We start from the raw sequence: 12514 nt of genomic DNA, 5'->3' as shown, positions 1-12514 counted from the left end.
GTTTCTTGTTTAAAATCAATATATCTTCTATGTACACAATTTTCCTACTACATACATTTAAATTTACATGTCAAATTCTAGTATGCTACTTTATAAGGCTCGAATACAATAATTGTGCTAGCTGCGAAAACGGATGACAAAAAAGGTTTATTTTATATAATTGTAGTACAGAATACTGTTATTTAAGACTTAATTATAGTATATCCTCTATTAGTATCTTAAATTAAATGTGTAGAGAGTGAAATTAAACCTAAATCTTAAATGATATTCACCTCTCAATCATGTTGATATCTCTTCTAGGTGTGAAGGCTGAAATAAATCACAAAGTACTTTTTTATTATATCATTCAATTTAACAGTTTATAGAATTTAAAAACAGATGGTCTTTTCTACGTCGTACGTGTTTCTAATAATTCTAAGAACTTTTATTTGTACACCAGAGTTATAACGTTTAAAGTTAAATTTTTTTCCTGTAAAAGGAATCGAAGTATTTTAGAAACCGATAAAACCTACTTACAAACATTTATTGTTGTTAAGATAGTGCTGAAATAAAGCAAAAAAAGCATCAATTGTTGAACTACCTTTTGTTCTGGACAATCTCAGGCAGAATCCAACATTCAAGTTTGAACTAAAGTACCGACGTAACGATAGCAATTATTTCGTACATTTCAATGAATAACTCGGGTAGTTTAATAGTTTAAAGTTTGAAATACTTGCATGATATTATTAAAATTATTTTTGAATTAAACTAATTCAATTTAGTTTCATGATATAATCCTCTGCTGCACCGTTTTCTATGGTCGGTCTATATCAGATTGTTTGGTTACATTATACTGCATTCCGTTAATGCCCTATCTATTGAGCATAAGTTCGGGTTTAAGTTATCAGATGTTCGCAAGATAATAACTCGAGTTCCCAGTGCAACTGTCTCAGTCATTTTTGCGACCACTTTAATTCAACAAATTTAAAGACAGAATAATGTTCATTGCTCTGCCCCGTAGATGCCGTTGTCGTAGGAGGACAAGAGGAAACAATGGACGGTCTACTGAAGCGGGCAAGGGAATAGTGAGAGACAGGGGATTTCAAACCCGTATCAACCGCAATCATCGGGAATTGACACAGATTTCAAAGCTAGTACAGGAAAGCCAGCACAGCAAAATCAGGCAGACCAGGGGCGTAAGCGACATGCGGATGAGCTGGACGATATGGTTGGTGATAGGTTGCAACAGACTGAGGCCGGTTTGTCAACCTTTATCGATTTTGAGCAAATAATAAATGCATCTGGTATTATTTCCCATATAGATTCTCAAGCATGTGTGGACCCTGTTTCACATTATATTATAGGATGTGGCAGCACGTATTATTCTACACACACGTTGTCTAACTCTCAAATGTTCCCTCGGCCACCGGTTTTAGGACCGATATCATAAATGCAACTCAGTCTTTACGTCTAGTGGCAAATGATTTAGCTGCTCATATCCCTTCAGTTCTCAAACAACAAATCTGTAGAGATTAATATATAAATCTTGCGTTATTATTAAACGGGGGCGATAGAGCTATCGGAATTTTAAAGGGGCGGCATCTTTATGGTTTATTCTGATTTACAGCTCGTTTCGTCCCCTAAGAAATGTAAAGACCAAATAAATTGCATCGGAAAATGGACAAACGCTTCTATAATCTACTCTTCAATCTATTAATCAAATCATTTGGACAAAATTAGATATAACATAACATGTATGATATAAGGGAATGTGCCATGCGTCAAGGAGGTCTTGCTTCGAAAACCTATGATGAGTAATTCCTTTAACGACATGCTATTTCAACTTCACCATGGTCTAAGATAAAGACTTGTGGTGGCGGTACATGCAAGTTAAGTCCCCTCATCAAATTCAAAACACAGCAATGTCAAGGTACACGTGTCTTAACTTTAATAATGGCAGATGCACGTGGTCAAGTTGCAAATTCCTTTACTTGTGTACAAAATGCAATTCTACTATCAATTCAGTTAGACATACACAATCGGGATGTTTTTCTTTTTTACAACGTACTTTTCGAGGGAGGGGATTTCAGTCCCTTTCCTAGAGGGAGAGGTTATAATAAAGGCCAGTCAAACAAATAAAGTGACGTCCCTGTATTTCGAAAAAAACTCCTGGTGTTTTTGGTATGGCAAAATCTTTTCATTTTTAGAATACTATTTTCAATTTTATGATAAAATGGTTTTGTTTGCAATACTCTGGCCACAGCGAGGCACTGTTATACTTTTCTAAATCACGAAACAAATAACAAACAGATTAGCAAGGAACTTGAAGCAGGTCGGGTAGCTGGTCCATTTATTGAATGCCCACTGCCAAATTAATTGTATCCCCATTGGCCTAATCCCAAAGAAAACCCACGGGGAATTCAGAATGATACATCATTTATCATATCCGTCGGGGGAATCAGTCAATGACCAAATTGACCCGACCTTATGCACTGTTCAGTAAACTAACTTTGATGAAGAAATAAAAACAGTCCAAGATCTGGGTCAACACTGCAGAATATTTAATTCTGATTTCAAAAGAGTCTATAGTTTGATACTTATTATATCTTCAGACTTCGAGCAGCTTGGTTTCTGCTTTAATAATAAGTTTCATTTTGATAAGGCACTTTCATTTGGGGCATCAGTGAGCTGTATAACCTGCAAAAGTTTTGCCAGATGCTTAGATTTTGCATTAAATCAAAATTAGATATAGGCAAATTAATTCATTACATTGATGAGTTTTTAGGAGGGGATATGTCAATTGATTCTTGTAATAACGCATTAACCAACTACAATGTAGAAGGTACAATGTTATAGAAAACACATATCTTGTTATAAAACCGTAACATTTGTTACGGAAAAAATCCTTCTATTTTCAGAGGAATATATGCAATATGCGAATTGCAAACTACCTTCTTGTAGGAAGTTGTGTATTTGCGCGAATAAAAACTGAGTCTCTTGATGGACATAGCGAGACAGGATGTCTCAATGTTAAAGAACACACCTACCTTGCTATATATATCCGTTATATTTATTCCGGAAAAGCACTTTCTGTTTTAAGGGCAATACATGCAAAGTTCGAATTACAAACTACCTTCTGGTAGGTAGTTGGGGGTTCAAGGGAATAAACAACTGAGTACCCTGGTCTATACGGTCTGTATTGTGAAGGGGGTGTAACCATATTATAGAAAAGACATATCTCGTTATATAACCGAAACACTTGTTTCATAAAAATAATTATTGTTTTCAGGCGAATATACAGATATATGCAATATCCGAATTATCAACTACCTTCTACTAGGTGAGCGAATAACCAACTGAGTCCTTTGATCGACGTAGGGAGGTAGGGGGACGGGGTGATACCATGTGTCGAATTTATCTATCTTTTCATATATCTAAAAAGACAAACTTTTCTTATCTCCGAATATAAGTAATGGACTGGGCAACTGCTGTAGTTTACCGAGATTGAATATCTTGGAACCAGGCATGTATAAAATCATGCGTAAACACGTTATATCCACCTATAGGGAAGTTGTTTTGCATTTGGACAAACGTAGCAATGTTAAAGCCGTTGCATCTGAATTGTTCAATCTGTTTTTTTTTGTTTACTTTTAGAATAAAGCTAACACACCATTGCATGTATGCCCGCTGGAACGTCCGGAAGTGCAACGCCAAATCTATATCCTTCCGCATTAAACGCGGAATAAAATGTTAAAGGGAGATATAGGCAAAATTTGAATTTCTTAGTTTTGAATTTTTCATTCATTATTCTATAAATGTCCTCAAAAACACACAGGAATAAAACTTTTCTCCTTACAAAGAATAAAATTTTGATTTCCTAACTGGACCCACGTGGGTCGGGTTAGAGCGTTAAGATTTCACAATGGTTGTCACAGTGAACTATAGAAACGTTAAAGTACATGTCAAATGAATGACAATTGTTTTTGTAACTTCCAGGGTTTGTTAAAGGCACATGACTTGTTTGAAAAACCACTCGATGATTCTGTCGGCGTCTAAATTTCGTTCAACATATATAGATATATTCGCGCTTCAAACCCAAAATATATAGAAATAATACAGAAATTCTTGATCATGCTGGGACTTTAAAAAATGTCATTTTAGAGTGAGTTTAGTACATAAAATCATTTTAATATTTTTTTGTCGGTTACTCGTAATTTCGTAAATCTGTTAATTTGTACTCGATTACTTCTGTCATGACTAAAACATCTGCCTTCATACCTATGATAATTATCTTACATTTCAGCTTTTTTTAAACTTTACATTTGCAGCTGTTGATACCGTTCATTTGGCACTGCATGTTTAGTTTTTTAATATCTTAATACAAAATACGAAGATTAAATGGATTGCCACATACGCAAAAGGAAATGATAGTGCAGACTAAGTTTGATTTGTGTCTTTGGGCAGCAGTGGTGTATTCAAACTTGCTGTTCACATCTCAAATCCCCGGATAAAGCATAACTGATCATTGAAACAAAAGCATAGTATTTCATTGAGTAGTATCTGTAGATGTGTATTCACGGAACCCTTAATGTGATTTAGCGTGACACTAACGTTCCGTTCAATGAACAACGGCGAATGGTCTTTTTTTGTAAAAAGTGTGTTTGGCGCTTAAAGAAGGAAATTGACGGAATAAAATAAAATACAACATTGGGACTGGATCAGTGGTAGTAAGCCTGAATTTTTTTAATACAACGCACACAAATCCACAGTGGGGAACACTTTTCGAGGATGCTATTAATCTCTGATTGAATTCACAGTAACATTTGAACACTTGCTGCACCAAAAATACTGAGTAAAAGTCATTTTTTATTGGTTCAGACTATACACAGCTTTTTACATTTAATTTGTAATTTAATACTTCCATTTACTTTTAGAGTCAGACCCTGATTGTCGTGATGTTGTTGTTTCGCGAATAGGTGGTAGTGGAGACTGGCCTTGTCTTAATTTCGGATTGTGTTCAACATCTTTCTGTTTACTCTGGCCTTGGACAATTAGCCCCTGAATTTGCTGTAGCATGTCTTTTGTACTTTTGTCCCTTTCTTTAATCTCGTTCAGCAGTTCATCCTTCATGACAGTCATGGCATGTTCTTGCTTTTGGGCAAGGTTTCCAAATTCTGCTGATAGATCGGTATTCTTTTCTTTTTCTTTGGAAATTTCTTTTTCCTTTTCAGCTATTGTGTTTTCTAATATAACAATTTGTTCTCTAAGTTTTTCAATTTCTTTTCTTGAAGCTGACATTTCTCGCATTTGTTTTTCATACTCAATTTTATTTTGACCATCTTTTTTTGCGTTTTCGATTTTTTCCCTTAGTTCTTTTTCAGTTTTCTCTAGTGATTCTATAGTAGCTTTCAATTTATTTATTTCCTCCGCCTGTCTTGTAATTTCTTGAGATTTGGCCGAAAGACGTTCTAAAGTTTTATTATGTACTTTTTTCAAATTGTCAGTTTCTCTTCTATGGCTTCGAATCAGTTCCATCCTTTCTGCATTAAAGTCTTCAGTTTGATTGTTTATTTCCTTTTTCAGTGTTATGATTTTTTCGTTTAAATTTTTATTCATTGTTTTGATTGCATTTAACTCTGACGTTTCCTTATTCCCTTTACTGGCTATTGGTTTTGTGTCTTCAGGTCTAATGGCAGCCTCTCCAGCAACTGTTATAAAACCAGAATCCTGAAATTAATGCTTTTATAAGTATAATCATTATTAACGAATATTGTTTCAAAATTCATCTAAAACTTGATATTATAAAACTTAACGATATGTTTTTACACAAATAAAAAAATAACAAAAAGTTTATTATCTTGTTTGAATATTATTGACAATTTAAGTTCAACGTTTTTATTATTAAAATCATAGGTGTTACTTAATTCATGACTTTAGTGGTAAGAATTTGTAATAATTATGAAACAATGACAATGAAAAAAATAGCTGAAAAATATATGGTTTTATAAACACAGATATATGTCAGTGCTGATGGAACGTAAAGAGGGTGGGTTCCGAAAACAAGCCATATTTTATGATTTATCAATCTTATTTTACATTAAAACATCATTATTAAAAGAAAGTTACAAATATTTTTTATAAATATGTTCAGAAATATTATAAGAAAATCATAGTTTGACCAGAGAAAAGGAAGAAAATGTGAAAAAAGTTAGCCTCCAAACCACGCCTCTTGAAAATCTGTTTTCTTATTGAAGATGAACACTCCTCAGTAATAGGCACCTATCAATCTCCTACGCAGTGATCTCCCCTTATCAGTACAGAGATCTCTGCCATTACAAACATTGAAATATGAATATTTGAATAGTTATATTTTTTAGCTTTTTAATTTATTTTTCATTATTTTGTATACTTTTGATAATTTTTTGATAAAATATAACGGACGTAGGTAAAAAAAGTTGAAAATAAAACAGAAAGAGAAAAATGACGGTATATTTTCTATGTAACGGTCGATATTTACATTTGAATTTCGACGTTACGTCATGTGACTTTCATCATCATGTGACGTCTGTGAAGGCAGTGATTACAATTCTGCCAAGGGAGATAATCAGTGTGAGGAGTTTGGGCGCCTATAACTAACACCTTAAATTTATTGTATTAGTAATCGAAACTTTTCGAAACATATTCCTGGTGTTTGCTTAAACATGCCTACACATGTGTAAATTAAAATTAAGAAGTGACATTATGCTTAAATTTTTTATTGTCTGAACTGCATATTTCAAAAGACTGACAGTAATAATGATGATTGACCAACAGTTGAGGTTTAAACAATGTTTAGAATTAAACATAAATCTGCATATAATATAAAAGATTGCCCCACCCTTATAATAAATTGAACGTTACATGCGATTTCCGATATTTATTGAAATTTCACTAGACCACGTGACGTATCTATCGTTAATTAACTCGAACTTATTTATAATATTTGAAAGGAATTATGTCAAAATGTAAATTTATCTAGACTTTCAATTGTTCACTCAATATATATTCCTTTGGATGGGCATAATATCACTTACCGTAATTTGTCAAAATGTCATTTAGAGACTTTTATTATTTATATGAACACTTTCCTTGGATAGTACATGTATATCTTTTTCTACAGAGCAAAGCTGAATTTTAGTTATTGTTTTGCTATTGATTTCGATATCATATATGCTTTAAAATAAACCAGGTATTTTCTTGTTAGCTTTGCAATGAAATTATTTTATTTTTAGGTCTATTCATAGAATACATTTTATGAAATTTATAGTTTGCAAAATTTTAGTGTACAAGCTTTGTTTTTATAGGAACATTTTTTATGAAAATGTAATAAACACAATACATGTACATTGAACTTTTTAGGTGTAAAAAAAAAAGCTTAGATATACAGAAAACAAGTATTATTTAGTTTACTGAGCACAACTGTCGATAAAGAAAATAAAGTTTTAATGATACAGGAATCATGCATTTTACATTGTGTTGAAAACAAGCTTATAAATTCTTAACACACTGTGATATAATTATACTGATATGAATTATATGAGTTGAATTTACAATATATATATATATATATATATACAATATGAAATCAATACAGAATATGAATTATATGAAAATATATATGAAATCAATACAGAATTGTATTGATTTCATATTGTGACCTAGTAAATCTGCATAATATAGAACTTTGAGACTTAAGCCGGTGATAACGGGGGGGGGAGGGGGAGTGTGGGTAAAAGCTTCAATATAAACATTACATATTCAATATATACATTTTCTAGTTGAAACAGGTTAAGCTTTTATTAAAAAATAGAAGATTTAAGGGAATGAAAGAAAGAAATATATATTTGTATAAAATATCTATTATAGCATTAATACCCATAATATATTTTTGAATACATTTTTTCTTTCATTTAAGTTGTATACGCATCAGGGACTGTTAACAATACAAAATTTATATATTTATTCATTTTGTTGTTATGTAAATTAGTTACCTCTGAATCATTTTTTCCACCTGTAGCCATGACTTAATATTTCCAATCTGTATGATACAAAACTGTTGACATATAGACTGAAAATAAAATAGAAGTTTTATCTGTTAAGTCAAAAAATAAAATAATATAAGGATATTTAAATATTTCAGGATGACTCAGTTTTGTTTTACAAACAATGTTTTTGATTCGTTTATGCGAACTTTCCAAGGTCTTATTAGCTAAAATATTAAATGAATATAGTTAAATTAGGTAAGAGCACTTCATTTCTAAACTTTAAACTTTTCTTGCTGTGACCAATCCTCAGTAATACAGGCAATCAATTTGCACCACCTTTTAATTATTTTAAAACTTTATCTAGCAGATCGATAGTGTAAGTAATAGAAAAAGCATCGAAACACGAGGCTATCTGATTTGTACGAGGGGGCGTAGCCCCCGAGTATTAATCAGATTGCCGAGTGTTTTGATGTTCTTTCTCTTTTGTATCATAGTCAAACATAAAAACACATTCCCTGTTATCACAATATGAAACCCCGGGAAAAAGTAACCAATGAACGAGCATCTGAATATGAGATTTCGGTCGCTTTCCCTTTCTCTTCCGTCACAATAGGTAAACCCCAGCAAAAATGAGCCAATCAATGGGCATGCTCTGGAGTGCAAACATAAAAACCAATAAACGAGCATCTGAATATGAGATTTCTGTCGCTTTCCCTTTCTCTTCCGTCACAATAAGTAAACCGCAGCAAAAATGAGCCAATCAATGGGCATGCTCTGGAGTGCTGGTAACTAATACCTGCACTTCAGATAATGCACTGTGCATGTATATGTATACGATTTAACTCTGACACATTTTCAACAGAAAGGTCCCCAAACTATGATACAATTAGATTATAATACACATGTTAAAGGTCAATTAATCAATACTACTCTATAAATGATCTATTCCTGCTTGTTCAATTATCATCTTAAAATACCGTAAGGAGAAAAACTGTAAGATAATTAGTATAAAGTTGTAATAATATTTTTAAGTATGGAAAGTATAGGTTATGGTTCATAATTAAAAATAAATTGTTATGGTTCATAATTTAAAATAAATAGGCAAGGAGCGGTGCAGCTGTTCGACGAAGTCAATTTGGTAAATCCTAACACATTAATAAAGTGTCATAAACAGCGGATGTACTGAACTGATTAATAACCGATTCACGACAGTTAATGGTTTACGATTCATTTGAAATGCTGCAATCTTATTTGGCAAAAAAACCCTAATCAAACACTAAATTCCCATTTAAATTTCAAAACATCAGAAGTATAATATGAATGTTTTATTAACGCTCAATACAACATTTGATCATGACAATTTACTGTTAAAAAGAAAAGAAATACAAATTATCATATCTTTACATTTAATGATTAACGTAAATCTTTCTAACAATAGAGTTTGAACGTCAGAAGGTCTATCTATATACTTTAGTATTGTCAACTTAAAAGTTAAATTTGTGGGTAATACTACTGCTGGTATTTTAAATGAATGCAGAAGACTTTAAACAGATTTGTTATATAAAATATAGTGTATTGAGGATGACACATTTTACATTCTTTGGCATACAAAGTATACGTATACAAAGAGAACATGGTTTACAGAAGAGATAACATGATTATCAATAATTGTAAATACTTATTACATAAATATTTTAATTTTCACACAGCAAGAAGGTTTGATCATTTAAATAAGAATTGAATAAGCCTATATAAGGTTTCTTTTCATACCCCTCGCGCTCGTTTAATTGCTTGTATGTTAAACTAAATAGATCAACAAAACTTATTATAGATTGAACACGTTGTATTAGCGTCGCTTCTTTACTTAGCATTTTAAATATCTTATAAATAGTTTTATTCGAACGTGCTGATAAAAGAATCTCAAATATTTTGATATTCGCGGGATCGGCCAGAGATAGAAGTAAGGTTAAAATATGTTTTCCTTAAATCACGATAAGAAGAACAAATTAAAAGAAAACGGTATTCCGATTCGAGTTAATTCATATTAAATAACCTACACAATCTATCTTCCCTTTGAATATTTTTTTTCGTCCGATTTTAATACTTAAACTAGTTATGTGACGAAGCTTTAAATCTATTTAATGTTATTCGTTATTTAATTTCGTAAATGATATTTAGGTATTTTGTAGCTCAAATTTTTTGTTTAACATCGCGTACGAATGAAGTCGATTGGAATTATTAATTTCTCTATACCATTGTTGCATATATGAATCATAAATTATTGTCATCATTTCATCAAAAGGAAGTCGATTTGAAATTGGTGACCCCAAATATAGCTAAAACCATACTTAATTTGGTACGCCCAATTATGTCGTTAGTAAAGTCTTCTAAAATCAGCGTCATGTTTAAGTATTAGAAATGTCTATTAATTCAGAGAGTTTTACGATAATATTTTCATCAAGTGTTTTAACATAGTGATCTTTATTGTAACTTCAAGGGAAAAAACGTTAAACGCCTAGTATTCGCCGTTAAAATTTCATGTGTACAACTTCTATATACCTACCCTTATGGTGCCCCCAAATCTCAAATCCAAAGTTAAGGACTAAACATTCTAACGTATTAAACAATTAAAATGTCTTTGGAAAAGTAAATTCTGCGTCATTTAACAAAGTTCATCATGCAAATGATGCGTGCTGAGCAATACATTGTTGTGTCCTTGACCAATTGCCATTTGAAAATAGTAATTCCTAAGTACTTAAAAGATTCTACTCTTTCAAGTTGCATACCGTAAATATAAAAGAAAATAAAATAGTTGTCCTTTCCTTTTCAAATATCATGACCTTATTTTTCGCCGTGTTTATTTCAAACTCCAAGTATTACAATAAAAAACGACGTCATTAACATAAACTGTAAATTTTCAAGGATCAGTGCAAACAGCACTTGATCATCTGCATGTAGGATGAGAAACATTTTTTGTTCATTTAGACTAAATATATCATCTATGTCAGTGTTTATGTTTTGTATTATATCACTAACGAAGAATAATACAAAAAACAACGACTTCAACTGCACTTATTGTCCTATAGTATAAGAAGGAAATTAAGATAGTTCAGATAACTGGCCAACGAGTAACGCTATGGAAAATATAACATGACACATACTATAAACACCTCTTTAGAAATAAAAAAGAAAGCAAGCCTTATACAGTTAATGGGCCTTTTAAGTAATGAAACATCGAAAGACTTCCTGTATGTTATTATTAAGGATAATTATATCATCATACCAAATAAATTGATATTGATAATTAAATCGGTCTGTATTTATCTAAAAAGAAATAACAACATGACGGCGTTTGATAAAATATGTTTTTTTTCTAATTTCGGACTCAATATGAAATGATTTTTTAATACTAGGCTGAAGTATGAAATAATTTCTATTTCTATTTCGTTAAGATGTATTTGAAATAATTTATACGTTGAAATCACTGCACTTTTGTTTCCGCTTTTTTTCTAAACCAATGAGTTTCTGTTATTATAGTATAAAGCATTTGATTGAGTGAAAAGTAATAATTAACATAAATTAGTGGGACGACCGTGCTCCGTTATATACATGTACACAAGTATAATGATATTTACTCACTGTTTGCTTTAAAGAAACTAAAGGATTTTATTATATAGTTAATTTCTAGACTTTTGCTCACTTTGCTATAAGAGCCAGATTTAGTATAAAATCTTTGACTTATTTTGTGTTTTCTTTTGCTTAGTTTTTATCTGAAAATTGTCAAATCTTATTGCATTTATATTGTTCTACAATACCTTCCATTGTTTATGTTTAAACAGGATCTTGCAATAGTCTTTACTTTATAATTTATCCTGCCAAATATGTTTTTGTAAATATAATTTGTTATCCAAGAAGGAACTATATATTATGTTTTCTTTTGTTCTAATTCTTTTCAATAATATGTAATAATATGTCATAATTACATACATATAAAATGTTAACTATGAAGAAATATTTAAGTAAATATGTTTAGATTAATGGTTAAGTCCTTATCAAAGATGGGCAATTCCTTTTAAGAGATTTAATGTGGTAACGGCTAAAATATATTATCTTTACTTTTTGTGTAATATATGGGCCCAATTAGCCAAACTTACTCGCAAAATATGTATGCAAATGAAGCCTCTGGTGTATATCTTTAAAAAATTTGGCTACTCAAAGTTTATTTTATTTGTTGAATTGTACGCAACGGAAATAAGTGAGTTATAAAAGTAAATGGTATCGAATGTTTAACGAATTCGATTTTTTATTTACCGTTTTATTTCTTTAATTCAAATTTTATCCTCCGTGTTGTCGAAATAAAGGTGCCATAAAATGTTACATTGTTTCGTCGTATCTTATTCGTATTCATTTATATTTAAAAAAACAAACATAAAATAAAATATTTAATATATTCTAAGTTAAAAGAAAATCTTACCTCTGTATGTACAGCTGTCTCCGTATACCATTATGAA

At 31.2% G+C, this 12514-nt stretch overlaps 1 protein-coding gene across 2 annotated transcripts; it reads right to left on the bottom strand.

The window, feature by feature from the left end:
- Window positions 1-3515: 3515 nt before the first annotated feature.
- LOC132737185 (golgin subfamily A member 6-like protein 2) lies at window positions 3516-12514 on the bottom strand. Of its 2 annotated transcripts, none has more exons than XM_060724443.1 (3): window positions 12478-12497; window positions 8010-8086; window positions 3516-5687 (listed from the first exon to the last, which is right to left on the bottom strand). In XM_060724443.1, exon 3 carries the CDS (start codon window positions 5593-5595, stop codon window positions 4891-4893), a length of 705 nt encoding a protein of 234 aa, XP_060580426.1. In that variant the 5' UTR covers window positions 5596-5687; window positions 8010-8086; window positions 12478-12497; the 3' UTR covers window positions 3516-4890. The 2 variants fall into 2 exon arrangements, with proteins under 2 accessions (XP_060580426.1, XP_060580425.1); XM_060724442.1 differs by having other exon boundaries at window positions 3518-5706; window positions 12478-12514.

This window comes from Ruditapes philippinarum, unplaced genomic scaffold (genome assembly GCF_026571515.1).
Source record: "Ruditapes philippinarum isolate M1 unplaced genomic scaffold, ASM2657151v2 ctg10676_1_1_1_1, whole genome shotgun sequence".
Taxonomy (NCBI): Eukaryota; Metazoa; Mollusca; class Bivalvia; order Venerida; family Veneridae; genus Ruditapes; species Ruditapes philippinarum.
Note: the sequence above shows the minus strand (reverse complement) of the source record. Positions and strands in the feature narration are given on the sequence as shown.